We start from the raw sequence: 23,453 nt of genomic DNA, 5'->3' as shown, positions 1-23,453 counted from the left end.
TACACGTCACTCATTACCCTATCTTTCGCACAGAAAATGATTTTGTCTATATTGATCAAAACATGGTTTGGATTTGTAGTGATCAAAAGAGTATTTCATCGGGTTGGATTTGATTATCTTGAGTTTTGTTTGTTTGTTTGTTTGTTTGTTTGTTTTTTTTTTTTTTATTCTGACAGTGGTGACATGCTCGACCATCATAATTACGAGTTGTCAGAAAAATTGCCAGAAGTGCTTGATCAGAACTTTTCCACAGTACTTAACCAAGATCAAAACATCATTTCTAGAAATGAGTTTCACGATTTGGATCCCCTTGAAGACATAAGCTTATGGGATTGTTGGGAGGATGGTAATTTACCATCGGTTAGTTTCAGGGAAGACTATAAACCCGGTGGTGATGCTACTGGTAGTTCTAGTGCTGCCACCACTGATCACGGTGGCCGGAAGGTGGCAAATAGATTGAGACCATTGGAGTTTGAAGAGATAGCGAAGTACTTTGAGATGCCGATAATCATGGCAGCAAAGGAACTAGGGATAGGGGCAACATTGTTGAAGAAAAGATGCAGGGAGCTAAACATAAACAGATGGCCTCATAGGAAACTTAAGAGCCTTGAATCCCTCATTCAAAATGCCAAGGTAACTACTCTAATAACCTTCTATACATTACTCATGCATGTATGCATGCACTTGGTAACCATAGTAGTTTTGGTATTTTCTAAAATTTTAATTATTAGTTTCTTTATAACATAAACATAGGCCTTAGGCATATGCCACATCGAATCAATTGTTTTACTACGATTTCTGATTTATATTTATATAAACTTAACTCATTGTAAATTTTATGAACTCATCCGAAAAATATATTGCATCTACCTAAAAAAAAAAACTAGGAGTTGGGATTAAAGGAGGAGGTAGAGACGTTAGCAGGGCACAAGAAGATGATGGAGAAATTGCCTACGTCAAACATTTCCTATCTTGTCCATGTATTGTAATTGATTTATAAACATGTAAATCATAATGATGTAACTTTTCAATTATATATATATATATATATATATATATATATATATATATATATATGTTGGTTGTGTTTACTTGAATTACTATTGCAATTGTTGTTATGATATTATACATGAAGTCCTCCACCCCCGGACGTTTCCGCCATCCTCGGTTTGGGGGTGTGACACTGAACCCTTTCTAACCATACTCACGACGTGAGGAATAAATCCTCACAACGTGAATACTGGGCGACCAAAACTGAAATAGTTCAGCTCCTCTTCTAAAATTATTAACTCCAACCAATGTCTTAATGAATTAAGACTCTTCTAAAAGCAGTATTCGATGACTCTCTAACTGTATCCACTCTCTTGACTCACCCCACACTTATTTCCAATTATGGGTCTCGATTCTCAACACTAGACTCTAAACGACGCTTGCCTAGACGTATACGCTCTTATCTCGAATTTCCTTCCCGAGACTCCCTTAGCAAATCTAAAATTTAACAACCAAAAGGAAAAATAGAAGTAACGTAATAACGTAACAAGAGTTTAACAAACCAAACTAGTTGAAAAACCACCCAAATCAAATTAAACTAAAAACTAAATAATCAAAATAAAAACGATCAATCATCTTCTTCATCGCCATGAGCTCCACTCGTCCCCGCTCCATCTTCCCTTGGCATCCACAGTTCTTCCCACGTCGGGATATACGGGCACTGAGGTGGCACGGTGGGTGGTCGCACCACATTCATATGAGAGAACATGGTTTCAAGCAATTGAGTGTTGTAAGTCATCCCACCGCGAAGATTATCTAAATAACAACCAATCCGACTTTGAAACGGGTCGGTGGGTACTCCACCCGCATATTGTTGCTCCTCTCTACGATCTCTCTCCATGTCTCCCCGGGCTCTCACATTTCTTCTTCGGGGTCTTGGTTGAGGTTGTGGCCCAGGTTGCTCATGTTGTTGCTCATCATCCTCACCATCAGAATTCATAATCCCCCAATGTGTTCCATAATTCCTTACTACCCTCATTGTCTCCAAATATCCCATAGTAAACTCGTTCCCCTTAATACAAGTCAAAGAGCGGGTAATGTTGGGAATGATCAAACCATAAGACCGGGCCAAACGTGTGATAAAGTGGCCTCCACAAATAGGGCTCTCGAGGCGGGAACTCGCAGCATAATCCGCCAAGTAGCGGGCCAGAAAATAAGGAATGTTGCAACACACTCCTGGCTGTAAGATGCACCATAAAAAGAACAAGTTTTGCTTGGTAACCTTGTCCCCATGTCGCCTATGGTTGATAGAAAAGGTGATGAACCGGTGTATAAGACGGTGAATGGAGGATTTGATGCTGCTTTCCGGCGACATCCCGGAATTAAACACTCCGGATGCAATGTTACTCCAGAACTCGAGCCCTGATGCCCCATTCTCATATCCTCGGGCAACATCCCTCAAAAACATCACAAATTCTGGATTCATGGATTCATGGGTCTCATATAACCCCATCCTCCAAGAAAACTCAACCAAGCTGCATTCACGGTATTCTCCCCCGAGACGAAAAACCAAGGCTTGCTGGAAAGTAGGATCTAGGACATTCTTATGGAATGTCACGGTCGAAAAGAATTCCACACAAAGCTCCTTGTACACCCTTTCTTGAATGCCAAACAAATTGTGCCACCCTTTGCATGTAAAGGAAAATCCGTTCCCCAAAAATAACTTTGTGAGAAACTGGGACAGCCGATCAACTAATCCCACCTCCCTCAATCTTGCCCAATTAATGGTAGGTGCAACAACAATTTCCTGGTTGTACAACCATCCTAACCGGTTGTTACATCGTGTCAAAATATCTCGTGACCCAGTTGTCGGGAAAACGTAGAACGGGTGCAAACTAGCCACCCCGGTTGGAACCTCTCGTCTTGGACCCATTTATGCAAAACAAAAAAACAAACAACCACACAACAAAAATCCAAGAAATTAGGAGTAAACAAAAGACTGGCTTATTCACGCCCAGGATTCACGTCGTGAATTCCTAGGAATTCACGTCATGAGTTCGTCCTTGCAGGTCAAAGTCGGTCAAGGCTGTGTACGAATCGGGCCAAAAATTTCGTTGGGGTTTATTCCTATGTTAAATCTAAGCACAATCCAACAACATGCAAATGCTATATCATGAATTTTAGGGCACATTTCCTCAATCTAACTATACACAAACCCTGGCCCTAAATGCAACCATTAAAACAAAATTAGCCATGAAACTAAAGAAGTCGGTACCTTAGATTGTTGATTACGTAAGCAAAAAGAGAATAGGAGTTGGATTCGGCCGAAATCGGGAAGAGGAGGGAACCAAAAAACAGCTTCACTTCGTGGAGAATAAACAAAGTGGTTGGGTCAAATGGAATCTGTTTCTTTCTTTGTGGTCCCGTGACTTTTCAAAATTCACGTCGTGAATTGAAAGGATTCACGTCGTGAGTTCTCGTGGGCTGTGAATTTGGACCATTCCATTAATGAACAATTGGGATGGGGCATGTATTAGGCTAACAAATATATTCTGTAAGTCTTCCTGGATTCACGTCGTGAATACTGTCTGAACATATAATTTCTTAATAAATCCTTCATTTCATTAACTATATTTTTTAATCTATTACCTCTTAATTTTAGGGACCCCACACTCAGTTTTCTATTATGTATAAAATGATTTAGATGATATGATCGATTTTCCTAAAAACTAAAAATGCAAAAACTAAACAGAAAAGAAAATCCAAACCAAACTCGGGTTGGCTCCCAAGAAGCGCTTCTTTTTGATGGAGTCGTGAGCTGGACTCCGTGCCTCCCTACGTTGAGCTGTCAGAGGAGTTCATCACCACCTGGATTTTCTGCTCTTTACATCGCCTCTTGTACGCTTGAACTCGTCTAATGTACGCCTTCTTTGAATTCTCCTTTTTAGTTCTTATCTCGTCTACATTGAGCTTGCGTTTGATCCCTTTAGTCTCTAATTTTTCTTCACTCTTTATCTCCAATGGAATCTTTTCTTCCTTCACCACTGGACTTGTTTCCTTCAAAGTAGCCTCGTCTTCATCACTTGACAATCCATCGTTTTCCTCACTCACCAAAGTTGTTGGTGTTTTATAAGCAAACATTTCAAAAACAAGTGGAACAGATGCTCTTGTCTTGGTGCGTTTGACTTGATGAATTGTCTTGATTTCCTCCTCCATAAGCTTCTCTAACTCTTCAAGATCATTATCTTCATCCATATTGAACACCTCTCCTTGAAATCTATCGTGTACTCCAAAATCTTCCTCATCATCACCAACCCTCAATGTAAGCTTGGATTCACGAACATCTACTAAAGCTCTAGCAGTATTAAGTAGAGGGCGACCAAGAATGATTGGGACATTAACATCCTCCTTCATATCCATAACCACAAAGTCAACTGGGAAAACAAATTTCCCAATTTTAACAAGGATGTCTTCTACAATCCCCCTTGGGTGCGTCACTGAACGATTGGCCATGTGGATAGTCATCTTTGTAGCCTTCATTTTCTGAATATTCAGCTTTTGATAGAATGAATATGGCATTAAATTTATGCTAGCCCCAGAATCAGATAAAGCATAAGTCTTCAAATTGTTTCCAAACTCACAAGGAAGAGTGAGGCGTCCAGGATCTCCCATCTTCTTAGGTATTTCCCCCAATACAACTCTTGAGCTCTGCTCACTAAGAATTACCTTAGAATTCTTCTTCAACTGTTGACGAGTGTCTATAAGGTCTTGAAGGAACTTAGCATACTCTGGAATTTTATATAGTGACTCAATAAAAGGAGTATTAATAGGAATACCCTTCACTTGCTTGATAAACTCCAGATGTTCCCTTTCCAGTGGACTGAGATTAGCTCGAGACGGGAATGGTAAAGGCGGATTATAAGCCGGAACAGTTACAGAAGTTTTTTGTTCAGACTGAGCCCACGACGTGAGCATAACGGGCTCACGTCGTGAGTCTGGTGTTTCAGCATCATCTTTGCTTTCAAGCTTCGACTTCTTTGGCTTTGGTCCGGATGGCTTTGGCTCCACCTCTAGTGCTTGTAAGAACTCAGAGATAGCCTCTTCTTCAGTATCTGTCATCATTACATGGGAATGAGTCTTCTTTTCGGGAAATTGTGGGGATAACCTTTCATTCACCAAAGTAGTAAGTTGACCAAGTTGAGCCTCAAGGTTGTGGATGGAGGCTTGCTGATTCCTTAATGATGTTTGTTGGTCAATCGTCATTGCGTGATAATTTTTCATCATAGTTTGATGCTCCTTTATCACTGTGTCGGTATCATTATGTCTTTTCTCGGAAGCTTCCATGAAACGAACTAACATGGTCTCCAAATCAGCTTTCTTCTCGGCTGTTGGTTGCTCCTTTTGGTAGAAACATCTGCCAGTATGTCTGTATTTCTCCTCCTTCTGCTTCTTGTACTCATCATATGGCAGCCACTCCTTCTTTGGTTTTCTCCAATCTTCATCATACTTGTCCCCACTCGAGTAGCATACTTGAGCCTTCTTGTTCCCATACTCATCCAAATGGCAATCTCTAGTCAAGTGTGGACCATTGTATTTCTCACAACCAACTCTAATCGCATGAATTGATTGGTTCATTTGGGTCAACCTCCTGTCCATATTATTGAGCATTGCCATCATAGCAGCCATCTCTTCAGAATGTGCACCTCCACTGCCTTTTATTCCATAGTGTCTTGGGTTGTGGTACTCACGAGAATGTTTCGCGAACTCTTCAATCAACACCTTGATCTGATTAGGATTCTTCTTCGTGAGAGGGCCTTGCGAATCAAGGAGTTGCCTAGTCATTACATTGACCCCATCATAGAAAATAGACATCTCTTGTTAAATATTAAGGTCATGTTGAGGACAATTCCTTAACAATCTTTTGTAACGCTCCCATGCCTCATATAGTGACTCCCCCAGTTGTTGCTCAAAGTTGGCTATTGCCTTCTTGAGTTTATCTATCTTGGATGGTGGGCAAAATTGGTCTAGAAATTTCTCGCGCATTTGAGCCCAAGTAGTGATTGTACCAGGTGGAAGTGCCTTCAACCAGTCTTTTGCAGCTCCCTTGAAAGTAATTGGTAGCATCCTTAGCAAGACAATATCTCTATTAACATTTGGGACATTGAAATAGTCTGCAATGTCATTGACCTCATCTAGATGTTTGAAATCATCCTCATGATGCTTTCCATAAAATGGAATATCCTTTAGTGCAGTAAGGATGTGTCCCTTCAACTCGAATGTGGCAGTGGCAGGAATCGCGGGTTGTACTAATCTCGGACCAACATATTCTCGAATACGCTTCTTGTAGGATCCCATCGACATTTCTTCAATGTTCGCCATCTCGTTTCTTGGCTCGTCTTCGGGTTCGCTCGTATATAGCCCAAACTCGTTCTCGGACTCGTATTCAGATTAGTTTGGGTTAGGAATTGGATCCAAATTTTCTATTTTGCTCTTGTCCTTTGAAGATGAACTCGATTCTCCCGTTTTCTTCCCTGACTTCTTTGAGAACACTGACTTGAATTCTTGTAAGGGTGTCTTCTTTGGTGTTTGATCTTCTTTCACGTTCTTATCCTTCTTTTTGTGAAGGGCCAACTCTGGATCTTCAAGTGGTGGTACCAAAGGTGTGTTGGAACCTCTGGTCATGAACTCCTGCAAAATAAACAAAATAAAAACGTAAATATGAACAAAAACTAAATAAAAACTGCCTACAGACTGGTCACCACGACGTGGTATAGGTTACCACCTCATGTTGTCGCAGAAAGACTAACAGAAAAGAAAAAACGAAAAAAATACGAGAAAAATATTGAATTCACGTCGTGAGCCTTTAGCTCACGTCGTGAATCTAGTACTGAAACAAAATCTAAGCTGAAAAAGTAACTTTTTGTAGGTTTAACCCCACAAAAAGGACCGATCAACCTAAAGTAAATAAATCAATGATCAAATAAGCCGTTCCCCGGCAACGGCGCCAAAAACTTGATGCGTGCAAATAGCTACACCTAATTTTATATTTATAACCTAACTAACTTAACTAACTAAATTGCACCTAGACAGTGTACCTAGTCAAATTATAGAATAGTTGGGTAAGTTGGGTGTCGATCACAGGGAACGGTTTTGACTAATTAACCTATCTACTATTAAATTAACCTAATATTCTAGCAAGGATGGGGGTTTTATCTAATTTTTCAAGTTTAGATGAACTTAATTTTCTTAACACGAAATTCGATCAATTACTAAAAATACTCCTATTTAGTTCGAATCCACTTCTTTTTTCTGGTTAGCTAACAATTATGGATTATCAAAGTTGGTTATCTAATTTTATATTATATTAGTAATTTAAGTCTAAATTTACCAATATTTAACTTATTCATGTAAAATTATGCATGGTCACACACAATCTAACACAGAACTAGTTATGATTATGAATAAGCTATGTAAGATTTATTAGGCAAACATAATTATGGTCATAACTTATGCTCTCTAACACAGCTAAATTTAATTACTTCAATTACTTACCTAAGATTTGGTTGATCCTAGCTCTAGCAATTTAATGTTCACTAAATCACTAGGTGTCAAGTTCATGTAATTTAATTATCACTAAGCTACACAGAACATGAATTCAAGTAACTAAAGAATCAAATATTAGCATGCTAGGTATTAACAATCGAACACGAGCACAATACCAACTAATCAAATCCATAATAAATTAGCTAAACCATTAGTCGAAGTTTCATCTAGCTAAACATGAGTTACTAAATTCAGCTATGCATACTCAAAATCAAACTAAAACACATCAAAGTAATAAACATGATTAAAGTACCAAACGATTGAACTAATTATGAACTCTCTTCTCCTTGGATGCTAATAGCCAATTCCAGAACTTTTCTTCTTCTCAAAATCGTCTCCAGGAACCCTCCAAGCAGCCAAAAGTCTCCCCAAGTCGTAATGGACAAGGATATATATATTTTCTGTTTTTTCCAAGTTCACGTCGTGAATGGATATGTTTCACGACGTGAATAGTGGATTTCCGTGTTGGCTAAGGACTCTTCTTCGCGATGTCAAACTTCTAGAATATTCCAACTCACGTCGTGAATCTAGACGCCTCACGACGTGAATATGGCAGATTTCATGGGTTTCTTCTTCTTTCATTCTCCAAGCCTCCAAAGTTCCATGTTTTATCAATTTTAGTCCCTTTCTTCGAAAATGCTTCTATTTGGCTGCAAAATTAATTTAAGCTTATAAGAACCATTATTCTATGCAAATAACCAAATTATTAATAAAAATGTAAATAAATATTGCCTAAATATATGTATAAATATGGCAATATGATTCAGCAACCAGGGCTCGTCAGTATATTAAGCACGGGTGTGCGGTTTATTTGGCTTATGTGGTTGACACTCGAGTTGGGGATCATATTTCAGTTTCAGAGGTTCCAGTGGTCAGGGAGTTTGCTGATGTGTTTCCGGAGGAGTTACTCGGTGTGCCACCCAAGAGGCAGGACGAGTTCAGGATTAACCTTGTGCGAAGTGCGGCCTCGATTTCCAAGGCGTTGTACCGCTTGGCACCACATGAGATACATGAGTTGTCATCTCAGCTGCAGGAGCTGCTAGGCAAGCAGTTTATCAGACCGAGCAGTTCTCCATGGTGAGCGCCGATATTGTTCGTCAATAAGTAGGATGGTTCACACCGTATGTGCATTTATTACCGGGAGTTGAACAAGTTAAAGGTGAAGAATCGTTATCCCCTTCTGTGGATTGATGGCCTCTTTTATCAGTTGTAGGGTGCATCTTGGTTCTCCAAGATAGATCTGAGGTCTGGGTATCATTAGGTGAGAGTGAGATAGGAGGACGTGGAGAAGACCGCGTCCCGGACTCGTTATGGGCATTACGAGTTCGTGGTGATGCCATTTGGGCTCACCAATGCGCCTGCTGTGTTTATGGATCTGATGAATCGGGTATGCAGGCCGATGCTCGATCGGTTATTGTGTTTATTGATGATAGCTTGGTGTATTCCAAGACCAGAGAGCAGCATGAGGAGCATCTTCGAGAGCTTTTGGGGGTTTTGAGGCGAGAACAGCTTTATGCCAAGTTCTCGAAGTGCCAGTTTTGGTTACAAGAGGTCCAATTCCTTGGGCACCTCGTTAATCAGGATGGGATTTTGGTCGATCCGGCCAAGATCGAGGCTATGATGCAGTGGGAGGTTCTGAAATCTCCCTCATATATCAGTAGTTTCTTGGGCTTGGCAGGGTACTATCGAAGATTTATTCAGGACTTCTCCAAGATTGTGGTACCCCTCACTCGTTTGACGAGGAAGGGGTGGTTTTCCGATGGGGCCCTGAGCAGCAGTCAGCATTTGAGACTCTTCGGCAGAGGTTATGTGAGGCCCCGGTATCCCACACATGATCTGGATTTAGGGGCAGTGGTGTTCGCCCTCAAGATTTGGAGACACTATCTATATGGGGTCCGTTGTACGGTCTACATGGATCACAAGAGTTTGAGATATCTGATGGACCAGCTGAACCTGAATATGAGGTAGTGCAGGTGGCTGGACATGGTCAAGGATTATGACTGCGAGATCCTTTACTATCCGGGTAAAGAGAATGTGGTGGTGGATGCTTTGAGCTGCAAGTCGGCTGGGTCTTTAGTCGGAGAGACATGTATGAGGATATCGGTTGATTTTTTTCACTTTTGAGTTTGATTAGGGAGGCTCAGGTTGAGGGAGTATGGAAAGAGAATTGGAAGCATGAGAGGATCAGAGGTGAGATTGATAAATTTTTCACGGATAGTTGAGGGCTGCTGACCCAGTATGGTCGGGTCTAGGTTCCAGCGTCTGGTGGGGTCAGACAAATTGTGTTAGAAGAGGCTCATAAGTTTCGTTTTTTTATTCATCCGGGGGCCACCAAGATGTATCAGGATTTGAGATTGGGCTATTGGCAGCCGTGTATGAATAGGGAGATAGCCTGGTACATTGAGAGGTGCATGACCTGCAGGATGGTCAAGGCTGAGCATCAGAGGCGGCATGGAAAGCTGCAGCCTCTGGAGGTTCCCATGTGGAAATGGGAGCAGATTTCGATGGATTTTATCACCAGGTTACCGAAGACGGAAAAGGGTTTTGATGTTATATGGGTCATCATGGATCGATTGACCAAGAGTGCTCATTTTTTGGCTATCCGGGAGAGTTCTTCGGCCGAGAAGTTGGATGATGTGTATGTTCGCGAGATCTTTGCTCACCATGGGATTCCGGTCTCCATTGTTTCAGACTGTGATGTTCGGTTCACTTCCCGTTTCTGGCAGAAGTTCCGTGAGGAACTGGGCACGAGGTTGCATTTCAGCACTGCTTATCATCCGTAGACCAACTTCTAGAGTGATCGGACGATACAGACCCTTGAGGATATGTTGCGGGTCTGTGTCATTGATTTTGGTGGGAGTTGGATTCCTACCTACCTTTTGTGGAGTTCTCCTACAACAACAGTTATCACTCCAGCATTGGTGCTCCGCCTTTTGAGCTCTTGTATGGTAGGAGATGTCGTACCCAGGTTTGTTAGGGGGAGGTTGGTCACAGGGTTATGGGAAGGACCGAAGTAGTCCTTCAGACCACGAAGCTTATTCAGTAGATTAAGAAGAGACTGCAGACCGCTCAGAGTCGGCAGAATAGCTATGTCGACCAGCGCCGATCCGAGTTAGAGTTTCAGGTCGGCAATATAGTATTATTGAAGGCCTCACCTTGGAAAGGTATGATATGCTTCGGGAAAAGGGGGAGTTGGGTCCCCGATATATTGGTCCTTTTCGAGTGATTGCCAGGGTTGGCAAGGTTGTTTACAGGTTGGAGCTACCTGAGGAGCTCAGTCAGATCCACAACACTTTCCATGTTTCGCAGCTGCGGAAGTGTCTATTGGATGATGATGCGGTGGTTTCCTTGGAAAATATTCAGGTTGATGAGTGCATGAACTATGTTGAGAAGCCAGTGGCTATTTTGGAAAGAAATATGAAGGTCTTGCACAATAAGGAGATACCTTTGGTAAAGGTATGGTGGCAGCATCGAAGAGGCTCCGAGTGGACCTGGGACCTGGAGGCAGAGATGCGGGAGCATTATCCTGAGTTATTCATCGCGGCAGACTTCGAGGACGAACTCTAGATCAAGTGGGGCAGAATTGTAATATCCCGATGTTAAGGTACTTCAAATTTCAACCCTTTAATTTATTTATATTGCAATTGCTCCCAAAGTTCAAGAATTATATGCAAAAAAGGGCCTTAATGGCATTTTTGGTAATTAAGCTTCGGAGTACGCCATGCGTACATGGTGTACGCTGGGCGTACATCGTTATACGTTGGGCATACTTGCTAAATGAGGAAACCCTAATTTTTAGGGTTTGCTGGTATTTAAGCACCCTTATGGCCTCATTTCCCTTTACCTTCTTAGCCTCCACCCTCTCATTCGTGTTTGAAGCCCTAGTCCTCCTTGTGAAGCCATTTCTATCCTAAAAGTGTGTGTTTGTGTGCTTAGAAGAAGAAGGAAGGAAGTCAAGATCATCTTTGGAGAGTGAAGCACTTTGGATCTGGGATTTACTCTTCATTTGCAACCCTTTAAAAGTATAAAGCTTGCATCTTGATCTTTTAATCTTGTAGATCTAGAAATGGGTGTTTTAGTGATACTTTTTGGTCCCAATTGACTTATCTTGAGCATGGTATGTTCTTCACGATTTGAGTTGTCCTTTCAGACCCTAGGAGGGGTCCTAAGCCATAAAAATGAAGTCACAGTGGTTAGTTTTGCTCCATGCATCTTGTAGAAGGTCTTAATGGATTAAGACCTTGACTTAAGCACTTAATGGGCATGTAAAGTCATAAAGTTGGAAAATTTATGACTCTAGAGCAATGTTTTAAAAACCGGTTTGAACCGGCCGGTTGGACCGGGAATCGGGGAAGGGAGTGGTTCAACTATTACCGGTTTTATGTCGATTTCTGAACCAAATTGAACCGAACGGTTTTTAGAAAAACTCCGGTTGAAACGGTCAAAATATACCGGTTGAACCGGTTAAACCAAATAAAAACACATGAAAAGGAACCATTTGCATAATAAATTTTGGTGGATTTTTTCAAATCTATGTAGTTTTCTCTAAATAAAAATATATGATAAATGTTATAAAGTTTGTAATGTATTTGGAGTGATCTATAACTTTTTTGTATGTATATTTTTAATGTTTGAACTTATAAACGTAAAATTTATGATTTATATATGTATGTATATATAGGAAAATAGGAAAAAAAATATGAAAATTATAGAAACCGGTTGAACCGGAAACCGATCACTATACCGGTTCAACTAAAAAACCGGTTTTTAAAACATTGCTCTAGAGTGTATTTGAGCCTTGGATCTGAAATATGGACTTAAGTGCTTAAGCCATTAAGCACTTATTGAATTTTGAAGGATGCGAGGGTACGCCCCGTGTACTCGGAGTACGCCCCGCGTACTCGGTCAACCACCCCGATGGTGGTCAACTACGAGGGTTGGAGTACGCTCAGCGTACCTCCAGAGTACGCACCACGTACTCGCACTGGGTCAGCTCGGTTGGGTTGACTCGGTTGGGTTCACTCAGTTGACTTAGTGGGTTTGACCAATTGACTTTGACCAAGTTTGACCATTGAGGGTATTTTGGGTATTTTGGGTATTTTGGGATTTTAATGGAATTGATCTTTGGTGGGATTAGGTGCCGGTTAGAGAGCTGGGTTTCAGAGTCAGGGACCTCATCAACTTTTTTTCAGTTTATGAGGTGAGTTTTCCTCATTGTACTTTTGGGGTCGAAGGCACCAAGGCCGGCCCATTGGATTGTTATCTTGGTTCATCATCGTATGCTATAGTGATCTGTTAGATATGTATCCTGGTATATAAGATGATATTATACTTAGTGATCTGTAAGATCTATTCGATTGTCTATTGGCTGATTATATGTATGCTTATCTGTCATGTATGTGTCGACATGGTTTATGTGTGGTTGGGTTGAGGCGTACCAGTGTAGACTCAAGGCCAAGAGACCCAGGGCGTCCGGGATAGACTGCAGGCCCGAGAGGCGTACCAGTCAGGCCGAAGGCCCGGATAACGTTCCAGATAGGCTGAAGGTCCAGTGAGGTGTACCAGTCATGCTGAAAGTTCTGTTAGCGTACCAGATCGACTGTAGGCCGGTGGGGCGTTCCAGTCAGGCTGAAGGCTCTGTATGCATGTTGTATGTATTATGCTTATGTTATGTGTTGGTATTTTGGGGGAACTCACTAAGCGTTGGCTTACAGTTTTCGGTTATGTTTCATGTACTTCGGATGATCGCAGGAAGGCGAAGGGGTGACCGTATACATCATCATGTGTTTTACTTATGATTTTGGGAGACTCTGATGTTGAACATGTTTTGAAAACTATGTTTGTAAACAATTTGTGAAATTGGTTGGTTTTAAAAAGTTTAAATTGATCAATGATTTTATGAGTGTTACACGCTCAAACCAAAATAAGAGACAAGAGTATTCATAGTATCACAACCTATAGAATTAGCAATCTCCTCAACCACCATATTAGAAACACCAATACGTAGAAGCTTACTTTAGGGAAGATTGATTTTAATCCTGAAGTGAGATGAAAACAATGTAGAATTCGAATTAGATTGTCAAAGTTTGAATTCTTCTACTCCCTAATAAATATCCAAAAAAAAACCCTCATTCTTTGTAGCCTTATGCAAAACAACATGAAGAGTCTTCATGACCAAAATAATAAAAATTAATAATAAGAAAAAGGAGGAAAACGGGTCACCTTGAAGTAACAATCTATGAAACTGAATTCTTCTATAGGAAACACTCATGTATGATTGTTTGATCATCATTGATGGACCAAAGAACCGGAATGAGGGATGGCGTGATGAAAAAAAGTTCCTGTGTATGGACTACCTACACAAAACCAATGTTTGGGGGTACTAACAGTGGCTTCAACAAATGTAAAAAGACCTTTTATGTAACATACTCAAAAGTGTCTTTGGATTTTGGGTAAAGTGACAAATTCTTTTTCTTTTTTCCCCTTCTCCAATTTAGAAACTATAAAAGCTAAATGGCCGAAAAAAGTAAGTAACCAATAATTATATAGCATTAGCATATTAGTAAATGATTGGTTGTGGTTAGCATGAAAACTCATTTGCTTACGTCACATTCCTTTACATGATAGCTCCTATTTCCCATGATACATCCCCCACCCCTAGAAGTCAGAAATGCAAAGCATTACATTTTCAGGATAATCTTCTTTATTTTCTAAGAGAATAGGAAATTTGGCACCCTTTCTTTTCGTTTCTTTTTTGTGACAAATTCTAACCAAAGATTAGCTATCTTTTATTGTTTTCCATTCAAACATAAAACAAAATAGAAGATACTATTTTCTACTACAAGATTCTAAGTGATACATTCGTGCCAAAAAAATAATTTGGTGATTACCAGTTGTTTTTGTTGTCCACGTCTTGGATTTCATTTAAGTGAGTCATTTTTTCTCCTATGAAGACTTGACTATCTACTTCTACCTTCTTTCCACCTCATTTTAATGAGATTTTTGGATCTCTTGTTGTTGCTATGTCTATCTACAATTACAATATTCTTGGTTTCATCCTCATTAAAAAGTATTTGTGACATTTCTTCTTATCAAATACTTCCAAAGCTTATATAGATTCTATACCATACCAAATTACCAATTACCAATGAATGATATATTGCTAACTAAAGTGATTGTGGCCATTCTTCATCATCCAAGTGTTCAACTCACATTTGACCATATATAATTGACTTAGTTTCTCTACATTTGACCATATCAAGTAGGTATTTGACATGATGTAAAGAGAAAAAGTGTGCATGCAAAGACAACTAATATCAATAATTAATTTGAATGATCAATGGACAAAGTCAATGGCACCGGCCAATAATAGGAAAAAGCCAACCCAAAACCATTTACCAACATTTCTAATTAGGAAAAAAGGCAACTAACCTGTTTCAAATGGGTTTTAATACACGTATCACCTTATCTATAAACCGGCCTTTCGAGGTCTTAAATTTTAAGCTAATGATGTTCTCCATTTCTAAATGATAAACTTAATTATGGGGCATTTGGTTCACACAAGGATTACAATATATTACATTACATACATGTTTGGTTAGGAAGAAATGAATTTCACTAATTCAGTTCCATTAATTTGTTGTTTGAGTTTGGTTCACAAAATTTCTCAAAAGAATTCGATTGGAATAAGAGTTATGTTAAATGACTAGTACACCCTTTATTGATTCTTCTATAGCTTGTTTTTCTAGTTTAAAAACAAATGATAGAATTACCGTTTACTAAAAAAAATTATGAAGCTTACTTTTAGACTAAGTATATGAACATCAAACCTACGTACCCTAATTATACAAACACCAAATAAATAATATGACAACAAATATTATATGATTCTATGATAATAGAATTAATATTTAATATCGATATCCAACAACATAATGTTATACATTTGTCAGATAAACTAAGATGTGGTATTCAAAAGATTTTTGCAAGATTCAAGAAATACATATATTTGTTAAGGATACATGAAAAAGAAAAATTGCAAATGGAACTTCATGAATGATAAAATCCTTAGAATATATATTAGATTCTGAAGGAATCCAATTCCAATTCCTTCAAATTCCTTTGAAATTCATAAACAAAACACGCCCTTATCTTTTACCAATTCTTTATTAATTTTTCCCACAAAATATATTTACTATAAAAGTCAACAGTAAGTGGTATTTATCAAAAAAAAAAAGAATAATGAAAATAATTACATAACGTATTATCTAATCAGGCAAGAGTGGCAATCTGTCCACTGGGTAGGGGGAGCCATTTGTGTTTGACAAGTCAAACTCACTGATTTCATCATCATCATCATCATCAGTCCTTTCAGGATTTGTATCTTGTTTTTTAGCTTGAAAAGGTAAGATACGAATTCTTACATCTGTTGTTGTCTCAGAGCCAATTTGTTGTGATTGTAGTTTGTATTTACGAATAAGATCTTTTTGAAGTAACATTATATTAGATGATCTAGGAAGTAATTCCACAGATTCCCCTTTCGGGATTACAACTTGTTCAATTGCAATCCTTGCCTCCTATAAAATAATAATAATAATCATAAAAATCTAAGTTGAATAAGTTAGGGTTACTCGATAAATGTGAAGAGAAAGAAGAAATACCTCCAAAGCATCAGTCTTCTCTGATTCATTAATCGGAGACTCATCTTCAATATCTTCAAATTCATTATCATAATCACTCACTAATGCTTCTATAGCCTTCGTTAACTGCATCAATGCACTTGTCTACAAACACAAATTTATCAATAAACCAATCAAGAAAAATCTATTCGTAATTTAAAAAAAAAATTATAATAATACTTACTTTGGTGACATAAATAGGTACGTCACTAGAGTGAGCAGCAGCTTGAATCCGAGAATTTTTCTTGATTTTTGAAAGTAATGCAATTATTGCATCAGCTTCACTAATATTTTCAGTAAAATCCACAGCAGATTCCATCTTTAAGTGTTTAAAAACTTGCATCACACTTGTTTCTGAAACCTACAATATCTACCCACAATATAAACCATATGTATTTAAACCTAAAGAAAATAGAATTAGTTACTAATATCATACCCCATACAGAAATAAACACAAGGGTGGTTTATGTGTATCATAAGACTTGTCTTTTTCGCTTTGAGACTCTTTGGATATGTGTTTGTCAGGGGTAAGATGGTCATTTGTCATTTCAATTGTAGCGACACTCTTCTTGACAAATGAATCGGGAACAATTTGATCACTTTGTAAAGTAGCATCCAAAACTCCGTCGTTTAACTTGCAAATTTGATATTTTGGGGAACGACCTTTCGTAACATAAAACAAATAAAAAATTAACAAAAATACTAAATGACTATTTTACCCTTACTTCCAAAGGGAGAAGAACAAACCAGAGAGAATAGCATCGACTGTAGCTTCAAGACTAGTATGAACTCTCAATTCAACCCTAGAAATGATCTCAACAGCACAATCAAAAGTAGAAGGACCTTTTCTTTCCAAAACTGATTTCTGAACACCTCTTCGATTTGCTTCATCATCTCCAAGAGTCACGCTCTGAATTCCTCCAACAAGCATTTCTAAAGAAGGATTCATGACTAAATTCTCTATTGTAATTCCATGAGCAGTTGCAACTAACTGAATCCCACGTTGTGCAATAGTACTTGCAGCTGCTGCTTCAAGTTTTGTCCCAATTTCATCGATTACAATCACTTGAGGCATGTGATTTTCAACTGCTTCGATTAACACCTTATGTTGCATATCAGAATCAGGAACTTGCATCCTTCGAGCATTACCTATACCTGCATGAGGTATATCACCATCTCCACCGATTTCATTTGAGGTGTCGACAATCATGACGCGTTTTTTGTATTCATTTGCAAGCATTCGAGCGACATCCCTGTAATAGAAAGAATTAAACAAAAGAAAGGAGGAGACTGTAAGCGTATGAAATAACAAACCTGATAATTGTAGTTTTTCCAACTCCTGGAGGTCCGATAAGGAGTAAAGAAGCTCCATCTTTAACTAGATCTTGAAGTAATTTGGCACTTCCTGATATAGCTCGACCAACACGACAGGTTAGCCCGATAATTGCACCTTTGCGGTTTCTAATGGCACTAATTCGGTGCAATGTTCTGCTAATGCCAGCTCGATTATCAATGGCGAAATCGCCTACCTATCAGGGGTGAGAAAGATATAGCCATAAATTACCAACGAAAAGCAAAAGATCGAACACTTGGTGGACAAGAAGCTTAGAATCATGTTTACCAATGAAGTAGCGTGTTCGAGATCATCCACTGTGATCAAATGTTCTGATAAGACAAAATCCCCAGAAGGAAATCGAGCCAGGGGTTTCCGACCCAAATCCATAACGACCTCGATCAATTGGTGAAGTTCTTGATGTTCGTTAACTCTCCGCCGCATCTCCTCCGGCAACAGCCTCAACAGGCGTCCCAATTCCATATCGAACTCTTCTTCGCTCGAACTGAAAACCCCCGTATCAGAATTCGAACAAGGACAAGGACGATGACTATATCCATTACTCCTGTGATTAATTTTGTTCAAATCTTTACGACGATGATGAAAATGAACAAAACGGGTTGTTGGCAAGAATCTTAACAGTTTGGCTTGCGATCTAAGTGGGATTTTCGGGTGAGGAGAGATAGAACGGAGAGGTACACAGAGCATATTCGGATTTTGGCGGCAAAATCGGTGTGTGTTCTTGTGCTCTATTTTGCTTGGTCGAATGAAGTTCTGATATCTAATATCTTCCTGCGGAAGTTACTTATTGTCCCCTTAAGTTTTCATTTTGTTCTTTTTTATAACCAATCTTTTATTTAGAGGGTGTTTGGTTGATAAGTTGATTAGTCACGTGGGCTTTATTTATGAATTTTGATTTATTAACCGTATAACATGGTATAAGTTATTTCTATAGAAACAATTTTTTTAGCTTATACCAATATGAAACCGATATAACCTTAAATAAACTTAACCAAAGACCCCTTAGAGCAACTCCAATGGACCACTAAAATGGTGCAAAGCCTCTAAAAACCACTACAATGGAACTTTAAAATCATCACCATTTTTGTGAAGCCTCTTAGTGGCCTATGAATTTGGCGTGGCTATCTCCAAACATCAAATGTACTTTTTCAATTTAACTCTATTATTTTATTATATATACTATTTTTAACACCATTATAATTATTATTTTATTCTATATATTATTATTAATGTAAAATTTTAGTATATGGTTTGAGTGAAAACTGCATTTTAGTGTTACAAAGTCACCATTTTAGTGTTTTTTAGTGTTTTGTGGTTGAAGTTGGTCTTACTACACATAAAGCCCTAATATTTGTAAAAACACCACACTTAAGATTATATAAAAAAGGTTTAGAACCCCTTTTTAAACATTTAAATTAAATTGTCATTATATTAGTTTTAAACAAACGCTAGGTTTCAAAATTGTGTTTTTTAATTTGGTAATTACTATAGCATTGTGTATGTCTATACTAACAATTACTAGCCTTAGCAATGGGTGAACATCAACACATCCTACCGGCTATTGTAAGCTATTGTAATCAGGACAGTTTTTGTTTCTAATGTTTGCAACTGATTACCAGCTATAGCTATTGTGAATGGGATCGTTCTAATTGCTAATGCTTGTAGCTGAATACCAACTATTATGATTGGGACAGTTCTTATTCCTAATATTTGTAACTGAATTCGATTTTGGTTCTTATTTTTTGGAACAATTAAACATTAGGTATCGGTACTCGTGTGTATTCTTAGTCGTCTATTGTATAGCATAACATGATGTTTCTAGGGTTATGGTACACATAACTATATTATCCACGACTAATCCAAATATATATTTATTTTCAAATGTTTTGCATAAATTTCATTTACCCTCCGCTTCAGAGTCTAATTTAACGACATATTAGAAAGGAAGTGAGAAGATTAAGAAATGATCATTGTTTTTGAGTTTATTTATTTGTAGAAGATGAGAGAAAGGGAAAAGAAGATCCATGCAAATCTTCCCTACAAATTGTCCTACCAAATCACGAGGAATTTGAAAGAAAGAAAAGAAAAATACATCCTTTTTTTTTCTTTTCACATTTTTCTTCTCTTTTTTTCTTTTCTTTAAAGACATGTTGTTCACCTTTGTGTTCTATGCATAATGCAACATTATTAAATCTCTCATCCTTTTTTTAACGGTAATCTAACCAACTCTTTATTTCACCTCTTAATTTCACCTATGTCTCAAAAAAAAGGACAACACCTTATACTGCTAGACTAGAAACCCTTGGTATTAAATATCCCATCCAAGGATTAGACAAGTCTAGTGTTGAGTGTTTATTTTTACTAGTATCCCACATAAATTGAGGAAATACATGAAGTGAAGTGAATGGAGGAGGCGTATATAAGGAAGATGACCTGTAAATTGTAGTTATTTTTGTATCACATCCCACATGTGAATGGTGGATTCTAGATTCGACAATGGTGTTTTTATGAGTTTCTCATCTTAAGGTGCTAATCCGATTTACATAGAGTTGACAATCCTATAAGGGTGGGAATTTAAGTTGTTGATTATATAACAAATATATAGATATATATGGTTGATACAAACTGCTCTTTGAAACAAAACCACTAGCCATTTAGAGAGACACTTAGCGCAAAAAAAAAAAAAGTTATTTCGGTTAATTTTTATTTCAGGGAACATATTTTCAAAATCAACTTAATTAAATAAAGAAAAAAACTATACATTAATAATCACACGAAATAAAAATTTTAAAAAACAAATATACTCTTGCTCTCACTCATGAAAGAAAATACGTATCCGCAACATTTCAAGTAGTAGTAGTACCATGTGCTGCTTTGATTGTACCTTTTCCATTACACATTTGTGGTTTAACCGAAACAATTATCTTGGGTGCACCATGTCTCATTGTTTTACCCGACGGCTTGTTTTGTTGCCTAGCCCGTGCAACCACCCGAGCCTCCCATGGGCACACCGCAATCCACCGCTCTTTCCAGCTCCATCCCCAACTCTCCTTGCTTAAGTCAAAGTAAGCTTGACCAAAATATCTATTCGAATTCGCCCTCCACTTCAAAAAAAAAAAGTAAATACATAAATAAAACCTATTAGTACTTTTTAATAATTTAAAAACGCAATACACAATTTAATAATACACATAAGTGACATATATTATAATAATAGTAATCTAATAAAAACACAAAATAACATACTTGGTGATAGAAAGCATAGGCCATAGCACGTTCCCGTTTATTAGTAGCTTCTTCACGTTGTTGTATCCTAGATACAATCTCATCCATTGTCTCGGGCCCACCACACCACTCGACCTCAAGTTCATGAAGCTTTGAATCAATTTTGACTTGATTTTCAAGTTTTTTTTGCTTTATTCTTCCTTCTGCCACCATCCAATGGCGTCGGGTTCTAATTTCTGATTGTATTTTACTCCAAAAATGTATTTTGTCAAGAGCAGAAAAAGATTGCTTTGTTAGAGCAATAGGTTCAACCAATGAACGGAATCTTGATGTTCCTTTTAAGCAACGTAAAGCTTTTCTTGCCTGTTTTTGTTTCAAAAACTGGAATTTTTAGAACATGAAAATATATAATATTATTAGTATAAAAATGTATGAGAATTTATATTTATATTTATATTGTACCCGATGTGCCCGATATGCTGTTTGGATTCGAGTTGCAGCAAATTCTTTTGTTCCTGTGCTTCGACCAATAACCCGAAAAGAATCCCGGTTCTTTAAGCTATTTGTGATTTTCGTATCCTGTTTTGACTTTTTAAGGTCAAACATACGATGTTCAACTTCAAAATGCTTATGAAATCTTCTAAAATTTATGGTAAATTGGATAAAAGTTCTTAAATTAGTGATGATTTTTTTAAGTTAGATATAGAAATATTGATGTAAATTGTGTTAATTTTTAATCTAAGGAGTGTTTAGTTTGACCTTCAAAGTCAAAGAGGGAATTATAATTTACAATTACCTCTGTTTTCTTGGGTCTGGTTTCTTTCTTTCTTTTCATGCCGATTAATCTCTTGAACCACCCGCAAACACCCATTTATATCAAACACCTGGCAGAAAAGCATTTAAAACGATAATGGGCATAAAGATAATTCTTTCTATGAAATGCTAAATCAATTAACAATCATGTTGCTTGATCGACAATGATTTTATGATCAAAACCTCACAATTCGCAAAAAGTAATCAATTGTATTAACAAAAGAGACATAATACGACGAGGGTTTTGAGTACGAACAAATCAAATATAGAAACAGTGACGAAGATCATGATGAAGCAATTAAGAACAGATAATACGAAGAGGGTTTGGTTTTGCATACTAACCAGAGTCGAGGAACAAGAAGCTGAAGAGGGTATGGAAAAAGCATATGCGCAGAAAGGGTAATTGTAGAGGTAGCAAGAAAAGAATCCAGGAGAGAGGTATCGTGGGCCATGGCAATGGCGGATTTGTTGATAATATTGATAGGGATGAATGGGGTTTGTTTAGGTGAGAGGCAGCTTTAGGAGATGACACACCAACAAGATTACAGATGGAAGGGTTTCATCTTCAAACCCTGAATTATACGTTCAAACTTACATTAGAAAATGAAACCCTAACTGCTTCTCTCAAGCGCAAAAATGGTGAAAGTAAAACGAGGTAACGACGTCGTAACGGTAGACTAACAAAAAATAAAAGATAGCGACCAGTTATGGTCCCGGCGGGGCTCGAACCCGCGACCTTCGGCTCATAAGACCAACGCTCTAACCAACTGAGCTACGGGACCTTTGTGCTTATTCATTGGAGTTTACCAATTTAACAATTATTATTTTCTTTTTTAGCGTACATAAAATAGTAAAAGTATTATAGTATCTAAGTTAAATGTTAAAATAGAAAAACGTTGTATGTATTGATAAATTAAGACGAAAAGTGTGTTCCCTTATTTTCTTTAGAAGAAGTAAATGATAGTTACATTTACATATTTTTATATCTTTAGCGATGTCTAATACTATAAAGTAAAGAACATGTGATAAATGATTGTTAATTATCTTAATTTTAATATTTATTATTTATACTAGATACTTTGAATTGGAAAAATAAATCAAATTATTGATATAATTATGAATATATTGTCCGAACATATAATCGTAGAATAAAAAAAACAAAGCATGATGATGATCTTGTTTCTTCCAATTCTATTGATTAAAGTTTTGTAAAGTATCTTATTGATTAAAGTTTTGTAAAGTATCTCATTAACTGTGATACGCAATTTGAAAAAAGTAAGACCATCCGTTATAGGGATAATGACTTAGGAGGGTAATAACGTTTCTCGTTTGTCCATATTAGGTACCTAACATATCTTTTGTGTGTATTACACCATTAAGGTTGTTATAACCGTTTAGAAATAATCCATTTTACCGGTTTCTTCCTGTTAAAATGACTATTTGTAAACGGTTATAATAACATTAATGGTGTAATACGCACAAAAAATACGTAGGGACCTAAAATGGACAAACAGGAAATGTTATTACCCTCCTAAGATTTTTAGTATTTATTATTTTGAATATATATTTTTAAGATTTTTAGTATTTATTTTTATATGTGTATTTCATATAAAGTTGTTGAAATTAAAAAAAAAAAAAAAGTAGAAAGGTTAGAATTGGATTGGATTGGATTTTGTAACCACATCACCATGAACACCGACTCAACAATCGGGCGTTCCATATGAACCGTCGGTCTAGAATCCACCCAATCCACCACATCACGGATAGATGAAAACATAGGAAGGTCCAAA

General features: G+C 37.7%; 2 protein-coding genes and 2 non-coding genes across 6 annotated transcripts; 1 reads left to right on the top strand and 3 right to left on the bottom strand.

Annotated features, from left to right (window-relative positions):
* Positions 1–5,878: 5,878 nt before the first annotated feature.
* Positions 5,879–5,985, top strand: LOC145127974 (small nucleolar RNA R71). Its single transcript, XR_013716577.1, has one exon. It is a non-coding gene; the product is annotated as a small nucleolar RNA R71 (small nucleolar RNA).
* A 9,755-nt stretch (positions 5,986–15,740) lies between these two features.
* On the bottom strand, positions 15,741–18,400 carry LOC145125194 (P-loop containing nucleoside triphosphate hydrolases superfamily protein). Its single transcript, XM_079060689.1, has 7 exons — positions 17,893–18,400; positions 17,586–17,800; positions 17,019–17,524; positions 16,708–16,934; positions 16,456–16,632; positions 16,254–16,376; positions 15,741–16,169 (listed from the first exon to the last, which is right to left on the bottom strand). The coding sequence occupies exons 1-7, from the start codon at positions 18,310–18,312 to the stop codon at positions 15,861–15,863; spliced, it is 1,977 nt and encodes a 658-aa protein (XP_078916815.1). The 5' UTR covers positions 18,313–18,400; the 3' UTR covers positions 15,741–15,860.
* Positions 18,401–20,296: 1,896 nt separating this feature from the next.
* IQD10 (IQ-domain 10) lies at positions 20,297–22,290 on the bottom strand. Of its 3 annotated transcripts, none has more exons than XM_079058928.1 (5): positions 22,006–22,290; positions 21,647–21,734; positions 21,313–21,429; positions 20,872–21,231; positions 20,297–20,729 (listed from the first exon to the last, which is right to left on the bottom strand). In XM_079058928.1, exons 2-5 carry the CDS (start codon positions 21,719–21,721, stop codon positions 20,472–20,474), a joined length of 810 nt encoding a protein of 269 aa, XP_078915054.1. In that variant the 5' UTR covers positions 21,722–21,734; positions 22,006–22,290; the 3' UTR covers positions 20,297–20,471. The 3 variants fall into 3 exon arrangements, with proteins under 3 accessions (XP_078915054.1, XP_078915053.1, XP_078915055.1); XM_079058927.1 differs by having other exon boundaries at positions 21,313–21,438; positions 22,006–22,287; XM_079058929.1 differs by having other exon boundaries at positions 20,872–21,213; positions 21,313–21,438; positions 22,006–22,285.
* An 81-nt stretch (positions 22,291–22,371) lies between these two features.
* TRNAI-UAU (transfer RNA isoleucine (anticodon UAU)) lies at positions 22,372–22,445 on the bottom strand. The gene has a single exon. It is a non-coding gene; the product is annotated as a tRNA-Ile (tRNA).
* Between the last annotated feature and the right edge of the window lie 1,008 nt (positions 22,446–23,453).

The sequence above is a fragment of the Lactuca virosa genome, chromosome 7, assembly GCF_052849685.1.
Source record: "Lactuca virosa cultivar CGN04683 chromosome 7, Lactuca_virosa_CGN04683_v6, whole genome shotgun sequence".
NCBI classification, from domain to species: Eukaryota; Viridiplantae; Streptophyta; class Magnoliopsida; order Asterales; family Asteraceae; genus Lactuca; species Lactuca virosa.
This window is presented reverse-complemented; position numbering and strand designations above follow the sequence as displayed.